Source organism: Condylura cristata, unplaced genomic scaffold (genome assembly GCF_000260355.1).
Source record: "Condylura cristata isolate star-nosed mole 26May11 unplaced genomic scaffold, ConCri1.0 scaffold00001, whole genome shotgun sequence".
NCBI lineage: Eukaryota > Metazoa > Chordata > Mammalia > Eulipotyphla > Talpidae > Condylura > Condylura cristata.
The window spans coordinates 16313835-16335272 of NW_004567102.1; the positions used below are offsets into that span (position 1 = coordinate 16313835).

The window sequence follows — 21438 nt, forward strand, 5'->3', positions numbered from 1 at the left end:
ATATAGAAAAAAAAGTAATATTACAGATCAATAAATATATTCACTCATCCATTCATTCACTTAGTAAATATTAATAGGTGCTTTATCAGATACTGATAAATGCCTAAAAAAGAAGTAGAAATGAAGGAATATAATGTGTGTAAATATGTGGTATGCAGATAATCAAGTAAAATGGGTAATTTTTATTTGATAATGTACAATGTTAAAATGTAGCAATTTTAACTAAATCTTCATCAGTAAAATATAGATAATTGCCTATTTCTAGTACAATTATTATAAAGATGACAATGTTAAAGTATATGTACAACAAATAACAAGTGCTCAAGAAGTATTCACTTTTAAAATTATTTTTATTTGTGCTAATCTGGGGACCAAAAATGAATATCTAACTTTTTAAATTAACATTTTTCTGATTAGTTGTAATATTGAGAGTTCTTTCATATTTATATTTGCTTTCTTTGATGATGGAATTTTTTATGTAATAATTTTTTTATTCTTTTCTTCTATGACATCTAGATAGTCTGTTCCTTTCAATTCTTTCACAGATAATAAACAAATAAGCTATATTTATTTTCAATTTCAATTCCTTTATAATTATTATAGTCCTTTTAGATTATTTCCAACTATATGAACTTAAAACATAACAGAAAAAAAATAACATATGGGTAAACAACTGCTCCCAACATCATTTACTGAAATTTAGAGATTTTCTCCCAAAGTCTTGAAATACCATCTTAACCACCAAATAAGTCCTCACGTATCCATGAATATGTTTCTGGATTATTTTGTTTTATCCCTTTCTATTTTTGTCCACTTCTAAAACAATAATATGTCATTATGATTGCTGACTTCTCTTATTTAATAGCATCTGACTCCTCCAGTCTAACAGTTGTGTCCTCTGTTACATATTTAATTTCTTTTCTATTGCCTTGACTGTTACTCCTAACGTAGGAATGATGGCAGCATTTGTGTTTTGTCTTGGATTTTAGCGAGTTCAAATGAATCGTCCACATATTTCTTATGGATTTTCAATATTATCAAGCGATGGAAAATTATGTTGTTTCTTGCTTAATTTTTGTTATTAAATAGTCATAAAAACTGATCAAAAGTTTTCTGTTTTAGTAGAGTGAGAGCTAACTGTGAAAAATCTTATTACATAATTCTCTTGATACCACCGTGTAAACATTATTTTTTTCCTTTTGGTGGGGAGAAAATGAATTTATACACCCTGATTATTATTAGTTTGTCCCTTAAGCAAGACACATAAATTGTTCTGTGCCCTATTCAAGAGGAAGACTATATTTTTTACAGCAAATAATCAGAGCATGGAAGAACCTCTTCAAAATATTCCTTGAAATACCTGCTTAGATTTTGTATTTATTAGCTCAGACACATCTATGAAAAAACTTGGAGAAGATCTCCCATCAGTATCTCAGTGATGTTGAAAGACCTGTGATTACATTGTGTTAGGAGAAAGGATACTCATGGTTCAGGGTGTGTATGCTAGCTGAATTAACAGCCACCACACCAAGAGAGCACCCAAGTATGGATTTATCCAAGCAAGAGGCAAAATCTGACAGCAGGAGGGCCCAGGGAGGATGCCCGTTTATTCCAGCCTGTCTATGACTCTATGCTCTCAGACTTCCCTTGTCCAGTGTGCCAGACTACTAATTAGGCACTAGGGGGTTGGGAAGTTTCATGGTGGTTGTTTCTCTGTTCCCTATTTATCCTGTAATGGGATCATACTCTATAGGTGATGGCTAGTTCAACAACACTTCAGTAAAACACTTGTATTTTCCCATGAACCGTTTTGGTTCTTCTGTTCCTATATTTATTAAAACTGCAGTCCTATGTCTCAGTCTTCCCTGTTCCCCAAGTCCTCCTGGTCTCAGTTCCTCTCAATAGCATTATAAATCCCTAATTTCTGTTTTTAACTCATTTGTTTCTTCCTCAGTCCTACCCTTTACCCCACTGCCCTCAAATATCTTTTCTCTATTCCATTACATTTAACACCCAAAAACAGACAGCACTTTTGTCTGTTTTCATCTTGTAGGTTCTGGAGGCTTGACCCTTCTAGAAACCCATCCTCTGTAGAGAGACAGAGTGATGTTCATGAAGACTGGGACTTTACTTGATAAGGTGGAGGGGACTTAGACATTTGTCATTTTCTGGTTATTTATAATGAACAATGTGCCTTGTTATTATAAAAGAGATGAAAGTATAGTCTTGGGGGAAACAAGAGAGTTTAATTTTGCTTTAATAAATTAGTTCAATACATTTTTCCAAGATAGAACCATCCTTGTATCCCTAGGATTAAACTCTATTCATTTATTCTTCTTCTAAAGTACATGTACATTTGATTTCCTAAGTCTTCTCATCATTGCCAATTAAGTGAAACTCTAATTTTCATTGTTGGTTCTATCTTTGTCTAATTTTAAAATAAATTCCATAGCCGCAGGAATTAAATGGAAAACTATGTGTTGTTTTCTAGACTCTAAAGAAGTTTATAATATGGTAGTTATATGTTTCTTGAAGGTGTGTTTGTATTTTTTTTTTTTAGGAAGTAACCTGAGTGATTTAACAAGTAGGCTGACTATAGAGTTCACCTTGGAACCAACTGTTCTAGAGAAATTCACACAATAAGGTATAGATAATTTTGTGCTTTTTTTTTATAAAATGAAAAATGAAGGGAAATAATTGTTTAGTAACATACTAGGTCAATAAATCACAGTACCCTCCTAATCTGGAATTCAAAGCCATCATTTAAAAGGATGTGGTATATTTATCTTTACTACTCTTTAAGTAGTCACATGTGAGTAATTAGAACATATTTTTCAGGATGAATTGAGACATCCTAGCATGTATGTAAGATTTCTAAAAGAGACTACTGAATCCAAATTTCACTATCAGTTTTATGATCCCCAACAGTTCCTTATGCCCTGATGTTCTTTAAAATCATTGTCCTATGTCTCAGACTTCTCTGTTCCCCAAGTACTTCTGATCTCAGTTCTTCTCAATAGTATTATAAATCTACAATTTCTGAACAAAACAGTTCCCAGTTCCTTGTCAGCTTTCTGATCCCCAAGTCTCAGATTTCTCAGCTGACTAAAAGAATAGCATAGTGCCTCATAAGGTGTTTGTGCATGTTACAGAGTAAATTCATCTAAAATGCTTATGATGAAGCCTTGGCATGCAGCGTCATATATCCTATTGATAAAAAGAACAATATAATCTGAACTCAGAACAGCAGTTATCCAGAGAATGGTAGAAGAAAAGATAAAAATATTCTTTGAGGGACCTCCCTGGTGGCGCAGTGGGTTAAAGCACTGCACTGAGAAACTAAAGCCACTTTCGCATGAGTTCGATCCCCGCCTGCCCCGGAGGTGACCACATGGCGTGGCAGACCTCTCCTGACCCGCCCACTGCTCCCCTCAGCAGTGTACTTCATCGATCTGCCTGTTCTGCTTCCCGCTCTGTCTCTGGTGAATCCTCTCACCCTCTGCATCTCTGGCCTGTACCCCAGTTCTGTATGAATAAATAAATAAATCTTTAAAAAAAATATTCTTTGATATTTTGCTTTGCATATCCTCACATCCAAGAGTCTATGTATCATTTAAAAGTCTCAAAAAAAGAATGAAGTAACAGAAGCCTTAGGCTAGTTTTAAGGATGTCCAATAGTATATGGAACTGAATATATAAGACAAGCAAGGAAACCATATTCTTAATTTGGGTACAAGGCAACAAGCAAGGACGTAAGAAATGAGACAGATCCTGTTCAAACTCAGGCTGAGTCTTTACTGCCTGTGATTGAAGGAATGTAATTTGGAGGTAGGACTTGTCAAAATCTTGCTCTATGGACAACTGGCTTCAGCACTAATTGCAGAATTAGTTCAAAATAAGAATACGAGCATTCTAAAATCATCTGTTGACTCTTCTCTCAGTCTTTTATCTTGGTTACAGAATGTCACAGAGCTTTATGAAGCTTTAGGCATATAAAATAAATATGGATACAATGCCTGGCACATTAAAAAAACTGCACTCATCATCTTATTAGATGAGGAGGTATATCATTACCAGCTGTCCTATTGTTAACACCATGCTGTAAGTATTACTGTTTTTACACGAGTTATGTAATCTCCTAAAAAGGTCCTAACTTCTAATAGTCTTATAGTTATGTAACTTTTTCCTTTTTAATTAAAGGGAAAAAAAGATATTTGAAGAGCTCTATTCTGGTATAACCTGTATCATTTGTTTGCTGATAGTATTTCATGATCTTCTGATTTTAATCCAACCTGTTCAATTTCAAGTAATCTAGGGCCTTGGACAGACGAAACCAGCACTTGGCATTGAAATTCTGGCATGACTCTTCTTAGTGTAATATACTTACACTAAGTGAACAATGTCTGTGATAGAAAAATTTGGATGGGAAGAGAGAAGAGATTAGCATAGTTGAGTTTATAAGAGTTGTGGTTAGCTTTCCTCTGAGTGAGGCTTGTATTAAGCATGATATGATGACGACCATGCTCACAATAAAATTTTCTATTCTCTTAGCACTAACAGTCTCTCCCTTTTCTTTGTTACCTCAATATATTTGGCACAAAGCTACATGCCCCTTTTGTCCTAGTTCCCCTTTTCCCTTGAGGGAAAAAAAAAGCCTACATTTCTTATACAGATTTGGGGAAGAGACTCATAACCATACTTAATGTATAAAAGCTGTGATTTCTATGCAAACTACTACTTTCCAGAAAAATGTAAAAACCCTCTTTAGCAGTTTGAAATCCTTTAACTATTTCCTTTCTGTTCTACTTGAACTAGCTAGTTCAAAAGCCTTCTCTCAAGAGGCCCTTGCAGATGAAAAAGAATTTAAAAAGTGTTAAAAGTCTTTTCAATTTTTCTGAACTCAAAAGATATATGAAAAATACTCACAAGGCACAGACATCATGAGTCCCAAAGACAGTACACATCCCTGACCCCTTCGTTACTAATTTTCCTTACCATCCTTATGATCTGTCTAAACTGTTTTCCAAACAACAAACCTGGGGCCCCTTGGCAAGTAGCCAGTGTTGTAGCTCTGAGCAAGCACCAGGGCTACCTCATTTCCACTCTTCCTTTTATACTTTCACCAAAAGGAAAACAAACAAAAACAGGTGCAACTATACTATGCAAATGAGAAAAGGTAACCTCTGAAACTGTTTCACAGAAAACAGAAGATCCTCAAGCTGCTCACTAGCTAAAACCACAGGAGGTGTGTCAACTGCCTAGACGCTAAGCTGCAGGAGGCCTGCAGGCTGGGGAGGCAGTAAATCCCCAGAGAGCTGTAAACTCCAGGCTGGCAGCCACACCAGGCTCATCATTCTTCAGGTGCTGAGCCCCGGGAGGCCCATCAACTGCTCAGGTGAAAGTTGCAGGAAGGAGGGAGGAGGCAAGCTGTGTGAAGGAGTAACTGAATGAAAGGAGACCAGCTCTCCAGGGGAGAAGGAAAACAATAGGCTCCTACCGGGAATGAGAGTTCAGAGAACTGCTTTCAGAAGAGGAAAACACTGGCTCTCTGGCTTACAGCATGCTCTCACCTGTGGGAAGCACAGCTCCCAAGGGGGAAGTTTCTGGCTCAGGGCTTCTAAATAAATGCTGGTGTTGAATGATTTCTCGTGTCAGGATCTGCACCAGCCTAGTCAGCACCTACCTCGTTCGATTGCTATGGTTTTAGGGGCTGACCACCTTTCACCCGACCTTTCTTTGTCAAGATTCTTACAGTGAAAGCAACAGCTGCCCCTTCATCTTCCAAAATCCCTAGGATTACTTTAGCAGGGACTGTTAGCAATACCTGCACCTCCTCTTTCATTTAGTTACTCTAGTATTTACTGATTATCTGCTACATGCTAACTCCAGTGATTTCCATGAGAGATCTAAAATATGAAATAAGGTAAGAACCTTTGTGCTCAAGGTAACATAAAAATAAATAAAAATGGCAGAATAAAATGTCCAGCATGTCCAGCATGTTGTAGAATGTAACAGGGGTCCCAGGGAAAGGGGAGGTTCCAGGTTCCCTGCCCCACTGAAGGAAGGGTGGGGGTGAGCAAGGAGGAGGAAAAGCTAGAGAGGAAACTGGAAAAGGAAGCAGGATGGAGAGCCAGAGGAGACCTGGAGAAGGTACATGGAGCAGAGAGACCTGTGAAACGCTGCACATGCTTCTCAACCTTGGACTTGTACCAGGTGAAGGGAAGAAGACACTTGAAACAGACACAGGTGAGAGACCTGTGCAAAGGTTAACACTAGCAGAATTTATCTTGATCTTGATTTTGTTGTTTTACTTCAAGACTTGTATGGCCTCTTCTGCTCCATTCTATGGGTTACTACCAGAAGGTGCCTTAGACTTGTGGCAAGCTTTTCAACATCTATGGCCCTACTTTGGGCCAACTGGTTTGGCTGGGCATTTGTTCCAGATGATAGGTAACTTGGGTGCTTGATTTGGAAACTGTTCTTTGTCTTTTTGATGTTGCACACGAATTGTATTAAGTTCCTTTCCATTACAAGTCTTCTAGCGAATCAAAGAAGTGTATTTTGTCTTGATGTGGCAGATAGAAAAGCCTACTTAGCGCAAGCAGGTTTAGGGGTCCTGGGGTGTCCCTCTCCTTGCCTTGTAACAGGAACACAGGGGATGGAAAATTAAATCAAATTGGATTCAGAGACACTTCTTGAAGAGGTGACACAAAGTTGGGTGTTTATGAATAAAAAGTAATAACTGAAAGAGTTAGGGTGGGGAAGGGGAAGGAAATGAGGATGGTGAGGGGGCTGGAAGGGTTACAGGCAGAAAGAATAGCAAGTATATGTGGAAAGGAGAAACAGTCAAATCCTACAAGAACAGAAAGTAGATGTACATGATCAGACAATGAGGCATGTGAGGAAGAGGTGAACAATGACAGCAGAACACCAAGATCTCCGTCATCCAAACAAATGAGTTTGACATTTACCTTCAAATCTTTGGGAAACCCTTGAAATACAACATTGATACACAAGAGTCAGTTCTTAGGAAAATTAAAACTCGCTGTTCTGGATGTTTAGCAGCAATCTTAATGTACTATCTACACAGGTTCACTCTCAGTGATGGAATACAAAAACCTAACTAACATTATAATGCAACATTACTTCATTAAATAGATAAGTAAAATTTATGTTGTATACTACAGTTAGTAAGTACTAATATGGTATTGAAACTTAAACGCCAAAGATCCCTTACTAGACGAATTAAATTTTAATTACATATTATTTTGTATCCACTTACTATTTATTGGTTAATTGCTAAATTACCTATGAGAACCAAACACATATGTAAGAAATATTGTGTACATAACACAACATAAACGAAGATAATGTTTTTAAAAAATAGGAATGAAAATATATTAAAAAAAAAACTCTTAAAGAGTTTCTATCTGCTTTTCAATGGATTATCTTTCACACCCCATTCTGGAAGCCAGCAGCTGCATCAGACAGCTAATAAATGCCTAAGCCCACTTCCTTATATTATGTGTTTATATGCATATCTACTTATTAAAGGAGATCAACTAAATGAAGAAAAGCAGAGACAGGTAAAGTAATCAAGAATGTTGATAATATAACACACCAAGATCATGTATTCACTGTGGTGTTGATGAGAGATTGAGGTGTTTGACCTAAATACCATGTGATGGCAAATGAAACCTGCCCCTCAACACCCTGAGTCAGCTTAAGGGGTGAGGATAACACAGGTTCTGACACAGCTCTTGACCCCCTTTATGGCACAAAGGAAGCATCCTGAGCAAAGTCAGGGCACTTCACCTGGGAGCAAGGGGTAGCATGGGGCCTTCGGCACCATTTCTGCTCTTCTACCCTAAAAGAACTCTGAGACTGCAGAAACTGATTCATATTTCCAGGGAGTAATTCCCAGTTGATCCTCAAGCACATTTAGGAGCCAGCAATTTGAGACCTACACTGCATCAGAATTTCATGTCTGTATTTCTTGCCAAATGAGCACTGCTTTGCTTAAATCCTGTTTATAAAGTTTGTACAGTTATAGGATCCTGGATCCATAGAATTGCAGGGGTTTCATAAGAAAAACTGCCATTACAGTGAGAACTGGAATAAAAAATATTTGAACCCGAGGAAACACTGTTCTAGACAAGTACTGTAGACAAGTGTCCAGGAGAAAGTGCTTCCACACAATAACCATGGACCATATCCATGTCCCCAAGCAACCAGCACAATGTATTGAACTTCTCTATGCCAACAGCAATCATTCCTGATGATCCATTGCAAGTTGAGCAATTTTGTCAATAATGTGAATGGAAAAGAGCAGGGCTGTCATTTCAGCAGCATTCTCTCCAACCCATCACTTGGTGCTCATTCACTCTCTCATTTAACAAATGTGCAAAGAGTAGCAACTCTGTTCTAGTGTTATAGTTAGTGGACACTAGGAGCACAAAAATGAGATGTTCGTCTAGCTGCCAAAAACACGCTGAAAGACAGCAGGGTGATGTCTGCCATTTCACTGCTGGGCATAGCCTGGGCAGTTCTGGCTCTGAGCACTGCCTTCCATACCTTTGCACAAACCCTCTGTGTGGGCAATATAGACCCCATCTTTCCACATGCTATTACTGCCTGAGAAACGCAGTCCCAGGGCCTGGCCCCCTGTCATTAAACCAGACAAAACCCTGGCTCAATAGAGAGAAGAGCAATGTTTTCTATCCAGACACTAAATTGCCATCAGGTGATGTTATCATGTAAATAAAGAGAGGCAAACAGATGGCTTTAGACTGGATCCAGGGCGTGCAGAGCATCACTGATGTTTTAGATGAAGCAAAGCGAGGACAAGCCATTAGACACAGAGCAAGCAGGCCCTGGAGTGCACAGCAGCCTGGCACATGGAATCCGGGTCTTAACAAAACATCCAGAACAGCAATTGCATCCCACTTACAGTGTTCAGTTAAACAAGAGCTATTAATTTCAAATACAGAATCACACCTCTTAGAAACACATTCTCTGAACTTTCTATTAAAACACAAGGGAATATGGTGATGGTTCATGGATAACATGGTGGTAGGAGGACTATGGTGACTGTCATAATGTAAGAAAAAAATTATAAATAAAGGGGGTAAAATAAAACACACCTTATAATAGTGTTAGCTGTAGTAACACCTCACCAGAACCTTTCATACCACAGCCTTTGAAAAGCCTAATTTGGGGCACTGTGATGAACCTTGGAAGCTAGAGATTTATCTAGATTTATACCAGTGCTATTTCTGAGCTCTTTCTTGGGTATCCCTTTGAGCTTATTTTCCCCAGCTGTAAAATAAAAGCATTGGGGCAGACACCATGAGTGGCCCTCTGGTATGTTTTTTTCTCCCTCCTTAGTAGCAAGTATTCCAGTTTTTAATTGAATACTCTGTCACCCAGTCAATAGACTAAATTTTTCAGGCTCCTTTCCAGGTAAATGTGGCCATCTAGCTAAGGTTTTAGGCCGATAAGACATAGGAGGTGCCATGTGTGATTTAAATAGGAAAACAGCTTATTTCCTCTTGTGTAGATTGTGGCTGCAATGGCTGCAGTTACTGATGACATTTTGGACCACAAAGAGTCTTTGGGGAAGGAAACCTCACATGATTGAGCAAGACAGGAGTCCAAGACCTTAGAATAGCATCTTTTATATAAGAAAAATAAACTATTTTTTCCACCTTTGTTGCTCACAGAAGACCTAATCTTACCTAATACAACTGGCTAATTAACCCATGGAATGGCTGCAAGTGTTAGATTAAATGTGAGAGTATTTTGTATTCAGTGTTTTCCTGGAACCCTGGCATCACAAGTTGCTATGTAAATAATAGGGTGGCATGGTTAAACAACTTTGAGAAGTAGCCTGATATATTCCCCAATAGAAGCTACACAGTCAGTATTATCATATAAAAGTCTTCAAAACGATCAAAGAAATATATCTGTGTCCCATCCAACATATCCAAACTTATTCACCTTTGGTCCTTTTTTCCTGTGTGATGCTTTTAAGAAGCTAGTCGCATGGCTTTGATAAATTCTGGATAAAATTATTTGTAATGGACCTTAGTGGTTGTTTTTAGCCTTAAAACATGATTTACTTAATTGGATTCACTTCCATTCCAGTTCAGATTTTCATGGTATATTTTTTCATCACTCTCTGAATGTCTCCTGTAATATACTTGTTCATTTTATTATTTTGCATTTCTGTCTTCCAAAATAGGCAATAAATTCCCAGGAGGGATTATCCTGTTCACCATTTTATCCCCAACAGGAAGCAAGATATCTGGCACATAAGAAGTGATATGTAAGTAGTAAATAGTTTCTGAACTTTGCAAATGGCAGTGATGGAATAACTGTAGCCATTTTGGAAAATAAGAGATAATGCTCATTCTGAAAAGGAATTTAAGTCTCTTTTCACCCCTTTAGATGCATGTGGGCCATTAGCTTCTCGAGGGCCCAACTGGAAGCCTACTGAACTGAACTTCAGAGTGACCAGTCTGAGGAAGTATTATTTAATACACCTAAGAAATCCTGACTGATGTTGACCTAAGGATAAAGTAGCACATCTTTAATGTGTCAGAAAAAGGAAAAATACTTCGAAGTTGTTGACAAGATACCTTCCTCAAATGGCCTGGTTGTCCAAAATAGAACAGTTACCAGATGCTGACAACTTACTGAGCTTCTCTAGGGCTGCAAACCAATATGAAAAATGTGACCTTTGCATACGATTTGGGATTCCGACTCCACACAAGGACTGAGTTCCCAATGAGAACATCCTCATAGCAACTGAGACATACAAGCAAAAGAGGTTTTCTAAGGTGACCTAGCTTTCAAGGTGCCAGAACATTGTTACATTCTATTAGTCATCAGGACTAACCCAAATTCAAAAAGGGGGGGAGTGAGCCCCTACTTCTCCAGCATACATGACCAAGGATAGAAGGAATTTATAGCAGCATTTTTTGAAGAAATATCTGCCATGCACTTAATTTATGATGACAATTAGAATGAGCACTAGATATTGCTATAGAATACTCTATAAAGAAGTGTAGATATTATATCACACATTTTATTTTAATATCTTGACAGCTGTATCAATATAACTGGCTTCTTTTATAATCCTATTTTATGTATAAAAATACTACTACTACTTTAAGTATATATATAAAAAATACTGTGACTGTCATCAGACAGTAAAAATAACTGCAGGCTCACAAAAATTTTAAGAACCCCTGGGTTGCATAGAAGGATGATGGTCGAAGGGCTGATGGTGAGGACCTATCTGCTCCCACCCCAACAGCTCAGCTGCACCTGCAGTGGTGAAGCCACTGGGCAACCTTCTTACCTTTAAAGCTCTGCATCCAAGAAGAGCCCAAAAGCTCTCTCAAGAGAGTATAATCAACTCAAGAAATGGCAACTATACCTAAACCAATAATTGGGAAATCATGAATTATTTAATTCTGCATTCCAAGAATATCTTCATGGAAAACAGACCATAACGTAAAGAGAAATAATTCAATTAGAGCAAGTGAAAAAGCCCTGTTCTACATTAAGAGCCCCATGGGCAGCCGTTCCTCACTTGGCTCGTAATTCTCCAACCCAACCAGGAGGGTAAAATACATATGCAATCACTCAGGTCCCCTTCTCTTGCAAGAAATGCCTGTGTCTCCTCAGAGAATATTAATTCCATGAGACAAATTTCTTTGGGAGAATAAAATTAGGTAAAATATAAGTTTATGCATTTAAGTTAAGGAAAATTTTCATTAATTCTCAGCAAACTTGTTGCAGTGCAGATCACAGAAAATAGGGTTGGTAAGAAATGTACTTTTTATTTTTATGCTCCCTTATAATTCTATGATTTCATGGGTTTTTTTTTAATTAAATCTATTTTATTGAGATAATGTTTGTTCAGAACACTGTCTATGATTTAGGGGTGGAAAGTCACCTCCTCAGATGTACATTGCCACAGTCACCACCAAAACACACAGAATTCTCAGCCATAGACCACTGGGTCCCTTCCACACCCAGATCTCTGGTAGTCTCAGTTCTACAGTCAGATTTCTAACACTTATTGTTAGCTCGGTTCTGTCTGACCCTGTTTTATTTTTCTATATTCTACATGTCATATGATATTGGATATTTTAGAGAATATAGCCTATTTTATTTTTATCAAATGAATTGTGCTGTACAAATCAATCAGTTACCACCTTTTATATGAGCCAATTTGTTAAGAACACTTGACAATATGTTTAGCCAGAGTGTGGCCAGGGACAACTTAGCTGTGGTTCTAGAAGTGCTGCCATCTATCAGGAATAATTGCTTATAATTTTAACAAATTTATGGGCATCCTCAAAGGCACTAATGACAGGGCTTTCACAGAGACCCAATGCAGATGTATGAAACTGTAAGGCAAATATCAAATTTTGTGTTGAGGTATAGAGTATACCTCCAAAGAGTCTAGAGTATATTCTCAAAAGAGTCTAGCATATATTTTCAGGAACGTTTTAAATTACCTTCCCCCCATGCCCTGCTTAAAACATTTACTGTTAGCCATCTCTCCCATCTTGATATTGCTCTTTTCTTGCCTTCTGTTAACCTAGTTCTCCTACTTTCATAATTATTTTGTCTTGGTTCTCTTCCTTCCACTTAAGTGAGAATTTCCCCTAAGATGTCTCCTATCCACTCTGAACAGCTCCCCTGTTCGCTGTACCCCTAGGTTCAATCTTCAAGAATTCCTTAATCAATTCCTCTGATACCCAAATAAGTCTAAATCCAGATTCCCAAGTGGATTTCTACCCAGACACTTGGTCCACCTTTCCTGTTACCGTCTAGGTATCTGAATGTGAAATTTGGTATATGTCTATTTCATAATTTATCATGTTTCTGATAAACCTACTCCTTCTCCAGCTCGTCCTTCCTATTGCTGACATCCCCCAAAATTCGCCTTTGCACAAAACTCCTGAATCATCATTTCAGTCTAATTTTCATTTATCCTTCACAATTAATGAAATGCCACACCTTTCCTTTTCTGCTTTGCCATCATGTTTATGATATATATTTATATTTTTCCAAAGAAACCACAATGCATTTATTGCTATTATGAAGCTGGTCGTTTACACAGTTAAGATCAAAGTACACATAAAAGTTCTGGGGAAAATAATACATGACTGTCTTTAAAAAAGTAGCTTTCAACTGCTCAGGAAGTCTGTAGAGATTATAAGTCAAGTAAGGTACATGGCAGCAAGAGAATCATACCTATTGCATCTGAAAAAAAATCACAGTTTTTGCAAGTATGTCTGCTAGACTCAGAAGGTGCCCAACAGAAACAATTCTAACAGATAGGAGTCAGGAGTTTGTAAAGTTGCAGAAACAGTGATTTTGAGTTGTGGATACTCTTTCACCTAAATTATTATCTGGGAGCCATGAGGAAGTTTGTCTCTTCCTAAAAAATTGCTTTAATATTCATAGTAATGATAATGACATTGTGCTTATGAGCATGTTTCTCAGGTGAGTAAAGACAGAAAAGGATTTGAAAAATCCTTCAATTAGAAAAAATTTCTAAGTGGTGCCAGCAAGTTATAAAAAGTATCAAGGGTCTACTTGAGTTTGGGTCCCATGAGAAGATTCTCATTGAGTTCTAATTAGCCCAGAAACAAACACCATGATTGAGTCAAACTGAGTTTGACAGATTGAGACTAGAGAAAAGAGATCAACTTCTTTCAAAATATGAATTTTTTATAATAATTATAGGAAATAAAAATCACTACTGTTATTTTCACTGAAATTTAAATTGACATGGGGGTGGCATTCTGGCAAAAGTACATTTTGAAAAAAAATTCCCTACTCCTGATTGTCCACCCTGAGCAAGGGCAGTCTGTCACAGGCCCTTCTCAGTAATTAGGGTACTACTGGTATTCATTTGCAAAAATCCATTTAAATCATAATCAGTGCAAGAACCAGAAAGAACTCCCTAGCCTCCAGGTGTGTCTCACAAATGTAATAGTATTTTTAAAGACATAAATCTAAAACATAACAGATAGAGCAACAATATACCTTCTTATAAATTTTAGGAAGCAATTTGCAATAGTAGGTTGAAGACAAGGAGACTGAAATCTGACTCAGTGTTTCCTTGGTACAAAACCCTGCTGCCCAGGGAAGTCTGGCTACAGATATTAGTGTGTTTCACAGCATTTTACAATTTATGGAGCACTGATTATTACCGTAGTTCATTTGAGTTGGGTAGAAAGACATTCAGTTCTTTACCAGTTCAACAATCCTATGTGTCTCTCTTTTTAAATATATATGGTTTTACTTAATACAAGTAAATCCATGTAAAGAGATCCCCAAATAAAACAAATTATTACACAGGCATTCAATTCACCCAAGAATTCCATATTGCAAAGAACTTTTCACTTAGCGTAAGTAGAAGGCTCTTAGCTTATGTTCTTATATAACTGGATAGATAAAAGGCCTCAATGTTTCACAACTATCTGGGGAGGTCTGTGGGAATACCAGCTCCTTGAAGTCTGATATATTGGCTTTTCCTTCTTGTGGGAAGGACATGGCCTCTCTCTACTTTACCATTAAGTAGTGTCACCAAGATCTACACTCTCCTCTATGAAACTGCCTAAAAGGAAGAGAAGTATATATAGCTTTGGATATAAGCATTCAAAGATCCTTTGATGTTAAGGTTTGGTTTTTCTTTTTGTTTATTTTTACTTGATAATAATACGGAATAAAATTTCTGTGTCAGAAGTACCTCTTAAAAATCCTGTTTGTCTATTCTTCCTATAAAATCTTGAAAATAGATTTCCCATTCACGCTCTAAGTAAGGTTTTTTAAAAAAGTCTATTGAATGTTATCCCCATAGACCTTAACTTCTTCCTGGAAAGGAGTAGATGCTTAAAATATTTGTTCTCACCCCCACCACACTCTTCTGAGAAGAGATTTCTGGTGACACATGCACAAAATTTGGCCACAATTTACAGCCCAAACTGTCCTCCATCCCCATCTCAAAGTAAGCAAATCCAGATCAGGATCCCAATTATGTTTGAAGGGTTGAAGAATCCCACTTGCCAGCAGTAAATAGGCATTGCAGGTAGTAAAGAATAAAGAAACCAAAGCCCCTTGACCAGTCTGTCACCTGGTGTTCTTCAATTCCTGACTCATGTAAGCCAACAGAATCTAAATAAAATCTGCAAAGAGAGGGAAGACAGCACAAATTCAGCAGACCCTAAAATTCTCAAACCTTTTGAATTAAGTCAGGTACATCTGCTCTTAATTACATATATGCACACACACTCACACACATAAACACATGCACAGTGGTAGATTAAAGACAGCTGCAAGTTCTTTGTGATTCCTCCCACTGAGAAGTACAGTCTAATTCTCTTCCCTTGTATCTGGACTGGCTTAACTGCGTTACCTGGTTAAGCAAATATGGCAGTCGTGATAGTCTCAGGTGGCGAAGGCTGACTCAGAAAAAATGTTGTTTCAACCCACTTCATTTCACTGCTCACTTTTGGAGCATTCCCTCCTAAACTGTTCTTTTTTGGAAATCCAGCAGCAATACTATTGAAAAAGTCCAGGAAGTACCACAGAAAAACCCAGGAGAGAATTGGAGGCCCCATATCTCTTAGCCAATAACAGCATCAACTGGCAGCTATGCGAGTGAGTCACCTTAGACACTAAATGACTGAAGCACAGCCACCATCTGACTGGAATGCATGATGACAACAAAAATACCCTAACCTAGCCTTGTTTTGCAAAATTATGAGCAAAATAAAATATTCATTTTAAGCTATTTAGTTTCCAAGTGTTTTCTAAAATAATGACAGGTTACCAGAACACTGTTCTGATGCCATACTTTACAAAAAGGGCCCAGTAACTCAAGTTTAAATTTCTTTCCCTTTCTACTTGCTACTCAAGCTACAGAGATAAAAGCAGTGTTTATAATATTTGGCTTCTAATAGACATTACCTATTTACATATCTGTGTTATATGTATATAACTTTAATTATTTAAAATCTTAGCTAAGAAAAAGGCAAGCCAAGGTAACAATGTTATAGTCACACTTCATTGAAAATTTTCCCCAAATGCTTTCTAATTTATGATCACCTTACCTCAGGTTGCCAATCATAACTTGTGACTTATCAAGGAAATGTGCTAAATATTGCCATGGTGGCTCTCCCTGGTGGCGCAGCGGGTTAAAGCACAACACTAAGAAGCTTAAGCCACTTCTGCATAAGTTCGATCCCCGCCTGCCCCGGAGGTGACCACATGGCGAGGCAGACCTCTCCTGACCCACCCACTGCTCCCCTCAGCAGTGTACTTTGTCAGTCGGCCTGTTCTGCTCCCCACTCTGTCTCTGGTGGCTCCTCCCACCCTCCGCATCTCTGGCCTGTACCCCAGTTCTGTATGAATAAATCTTTAAAAATATATAAAAATAAAAAAATAAATATTGCCATCGTTGAACACCACATGATTTTGATGAACCTCTCTGCTATTTAAAGTTAATATTGAAAATTAGAATAATAAGAATTATTTTAAAAGAAAATTAGTACTCTCCCATTCATCTCTTCAAATAAGGACAGTTCAAAGTTATGCAGAAAAATGGAACACACTTAATCCTACCATATACACATAAACACACACTTTATGCTGGAGGCAATGCTATCATATCGGTACCCTTCAAAACAGAATCACATCATTTGAAATTATAACACATTTTCCTTTCATTTAACTTCCCCTGCATAAGAAAACTGTGTCATCCTGTCATGGCTGAAATTCCCTCAGAGAAAACACTGAAAGCATCTTACACAAATCCTCTCAGGTCACCTCAGGATATAGCACAGAATGAAAGTTAGCAGAATCATTTGACCCATTGACCAGCTGGGCTTCTGAATGTTTAATTTTTGCACAGTCTGTTAGATAGAACTGGCTCCACTGCATCAGATTCCTAGAATGCATTTAGAAAATTTCTCCCAATATTTAGAAGGTAAAGACAAATAGTTGCAATTGTTTGTGTGAAGCAAAGTTATCATAAACTACAAGAGCAAATTCTTGATGATTACCTCAGCTTACTCCACATAATACCACCAAAAAGAATTTACAGCTCTTTCAAAATCCAATGTCTATAAAGACAGAACGCCTCGAAGGAAAATGGTACCATACTTAAGATAGTGATATCTTTTATTAGTACAGTAAAGTCCTATTTTTATGGAATAGGATGGGTCTGAGGTCATTCCATAAAATTGATTTCCCAGAAAATGGAAATAGGCAATTTACCCTAAGAATTTTATTGAAAAATTATGCTATTCTATTTGAATAATGATAGGAATGTTCCACACGTTTCCTTTATTAATGAATTAAAATACACAAAACACCATAAAATTATATTAGAGGTTCAAAAGTATCACTTAAATCTTCTTTACCAGTCACTTTCATTTTGTAAAATCAGCAGTTCCATTAAAATCGTATTATGTAAAAATGGGTTTTTACTGTAATAATAGTTATTACCTATTTAGCTCCCAAGGATGCTGTGAAAATTAAATAATAAGCCATTGGAAAGCAAATAAGCAAATACAAGGTGTTTGCAATACCATAGGCCAGCAGGGGCAGTCAGATGGAGAAACGCAGGAAAAGAACACCTGACACTTTAAAAATCACAGCTTTCATCTATAATTCCATGACTGCCAAGACTCTGTCATGGTCATATGCACTGACAAGATCTCATTTAATTTTCTCAACATTATGATGCCTTAATCACACCCTCATGTTATAGGATGATGATCAGAAAGGACTTAAACTTGTCCAATGTCACACAGTGATAACAGTCAGAATCCAAATATGAACCCAGATATCCTAATCTATAGCTCATTTAATAACTCTTGAAGCAGCACCTCCCCAAAATGCCTTTGAATCTCATAACTGTCCCACAGATTCTTACTCTGGCTTTAAAGGTCCACATGAAAATCCTCTTCCTCCATGAGGCCATTTCTCTACCACCCGCCACACTTTGACTTTAAACACTGCTGTTGCTTACTACAGCTGTTTCTTGTATTTATATATATCATGCATTTTATTAACCCACCTAAATCACTAGCTATTTTAGGTTAAGGTGGTATTGACTACCTTCAAAGACCCAGATCAAGAGCACCTGTACAGTGCCTGAAACACAGTTAAGGTTCAGTAAATGTTGGAATTGGGATGAAATGATAAATTCAATTGCAATTACTTTTGCTTCCACGTACAAGACAAATACTTATCAGTCCCTCATTGTATCAGACACCTCTCTGGGGAATTTTCTCCTGTTTGTCAGCATCTGTGAACCGAAGGGGATGTGGTAAAACTAAACTCCTCAAGTAGAGGAGCGGATGGTATGCTGCTTGCTCAATAAATGGGAGCCCTTTTCAACTCCAACTGAAAGGAACAATGTGAGTAATAAACAGAGAAATATAAATTCAGTATAACATGTGATCTGGCTTGATTAAATCAGAGCAGACAGAAATGGTGTTTTTTTTTAAAATGTGATACAATAAAGAGTTAGGACTTTGCCTACAAGCTAAATGTCCACTGATGGATGACTGAGTAAGACGATGTGATATTATACACAATGGAATATTACTTACATGATTTCACTCAGATGAAGGCACTTTTTTTTTTTAAAGCAAAGGAAGTTAAGCAAACAAAAATAAACTCCTATGATTTAACAACTAAATGGTGGTTACCAGAGGAGGTGAGGGAGTTAAGAGTAATAGATATTGTGGGTCAGTTAGATAATGGAAATTGTCACTAAAACTTGGGTGGTGGGTATGGTGGGATATGTACATGCATTGACATAAGAAGACATACTCCTGAAATTTATATAATATTGTAAGCTAATGCAACATCAATAATAAATACAGACATACATAACAGTTAAGACTTTAGGACCAAACTGACTACAGGCCTAGTCTTTTAAAAACTTACAAGCTGCATGAAACTTGGGCAAGTTACTTAACCTCTCTGTGCTCCAGATTCCACATCTATATAAAGGATGATAAAAACAGGATTGACTCATAAAATAGTTGCAAGAATTACTTGAGAAAGTCCAGGGATAATACCTAGCACAGTGTCTGACACACATCAAACCCTCAAAGTATAGCTACTGTTATCATCATCACCAAAATATCTTAATTCGTACAAATCTATTCAAAGAAAGAGATATTATTTTGCACAGATATATAAAATTTTATAATTGCACTAAGCCAAAACTAATAAAGAACAGCCGCCTTGAGGTTGCACACTTCCTTAAAGCTGTTTATTGAGGGGTTTGGTTTGTGCCAGACTGGGGTGAATAAATTTACCTGATTCAAAAAATTCTAGAAAGAAACCATGAGAATCATGAAAAAATGAAGAGCACAAACCAAGAGTAACAGTAGAAGGTAAATTCAACCCAAAGATCCATCATAGGTCAAAATATCAGGGTTTGCCAAAAATCAGAAGGGAAAAATAAGTGACAACATTTCCTAATGAACCCGAATCTGAATGAAACATAGGATTAAAATGCTGACCACTGTGAAATAAATTACAACAAGGGTTTACTGGAAAAGAGAAGAGAGACAACAGGAAGGACTCTATTAGAGATGCCATGTCTATTTTCATTCATTTATTTTTCTATTTGAAAATTAGAAATAATGAGTATCTGCATGCTTTTTAAAATCCTAATTTCCCTGGTTCTCATCATAATCAAGATAGAAGTGATGCTTTATATGTCCAATACCTAGGTTCCCTTTTTTTTTAATTTCTGAAGTACTAATTTGTGCTACTTAAGAGCAGCTTCATGGCAAATGCAGACCCATCTCATAAGCTGACCATGCACAAAGGAATGGAGCAAGATGACAGATGCCAGGGGCAGTGCCAAGCAAGATAGCTGAGATTACCCCTCGCTCAGCTTGAAGATCCCAAAGGATACTAAAAGCTTGGCAACCTTCAAAAGCTTCTCTTGCTTCCTGCATGGGGAGGAGAAAACAACTTGCTTAATGGGAAAAACCATAGCCCAGGGCCAATCCGCTGGCTAGATTCATCAAAGAGATGGCAAAGACAGAACATATTTTTCTTTTCTGTATAGGAATGACTCATGAGCTGTTTATTCAAAAAGTTACGTCCTCTGCTGAAAGAGGTGGGCAATAGGGAAGTGGGATGGTAACACTAGTCCAGTTTCCCCATCCCTCATCTGGCTACACACCGTTACACAGCACACCACCAATGCCCAGAAGGTGGTCAGCACGATTTGACCATTCTGCCTTCATTTCCATCACAAATAAAGCGAACAACACAACTATTCTCTTTTAGTTTATGCTTAATCATTTTAAAGAGGGAATGTACTTAGGGGAAACAGACCTGCAATCACACCAATTGGGCTAAAATTCTGACTCTGCTGAGTTACAAATTGGGTGACCCTGGACAAGTCACATAACTTCTAGGGTCCTCTGTGTCTCTGTTGGTAAAGATGGAGAAACTATTATTACTTAAACCACAAAGTTATTATGGGGGTTAAATCAGTTACTTTATGGAGAATAACCCTTTTCTTACTGTTGGTTATCAGCAAACACCATCCTATGCATAAAATCTTTATAAAGACAAGAAATAAAAAGACCTTTACAAATTCCTTCTTCCTATTTACTCTCAAACACAGGGATACTAGAATTTGCTGTGGATCTATCTTGATACATACAACCAATACTCCAGTTTCTGAATTACTCTAAATCCTCTTGGTTTAATGAAAGTAGGATTATTAAATCCCTCTCCTATATTAAACTTGAAAAAGTAGTTGTAGGCAAAAGTTCCTGCTTCTTTGTAGCTTCTTAAATGTGCTGTATAATGTATTTAAGTGACTGATAATTCCCCAGTTATTTTGATCTTTTTCAATCTGTGAATGATTATTTAATTTATAAATTGTTTTACTTACTGGGTAAAATCAGGACATCATCCCCAGGGCCAGGAATGGTGTGATTGTATCCTCCCCAGCCCTCTTCAATACCTATCCATGCTTCTGGGAAAGACCATCTTAAAGTTGATTCAGGTTCACAGGTAGAAACTAGAGAACAGAAGGAAAACGAAAATAGTTACTATAATAATCTGGGTGACTATGATAATTTGCAAATTCTATCCTTATTTTTGGGATGCTGATGCTTTTACCTCCCAACCTAGCTGCCTTTTGATATTTCATAACCTTCAAAACAACATCTATCAGTACAACGCAAGTAATTATCCAATGCTTCAATAGTAACTGAAGCATCGGCTAATTACTCCTAGGGAAAATATTATTTTACTTTTACTTTTAGGCAATTCTGTTTTGCCTTAAAAATGTGGCACAGGGCCCTCCCTGGTGGTGCAGCGGGTTAAAGCACAACACTGAGAAGCCAAAGCCACTTC

At 37.4% G+C, this 21438-nt stretch overlaps 1 protein-coding gene across 1 annotated transcript in view; it reads right to left on the bottom strand.

Moving 5' to 3' along the window:
* Window positions 1–21438, bottom strand: part of PKHD1 (polycystic kidney and hepatic disease 1 (autosomal recessive)) — a 401857-nt gene that overhangs the window by 150106 nt on the left and 230313 nt on the right. The window contains exon 51 of the mRNA XM_004674033.1: window positions 20972–21100. Within this exon, the coding sequence (XP_004674090.1) occupies window positions 20972–21100 (129 nt within the window). The remainder of the gene's footprint in view (window positions 1–20971; window positions 21101–21438) is intronic.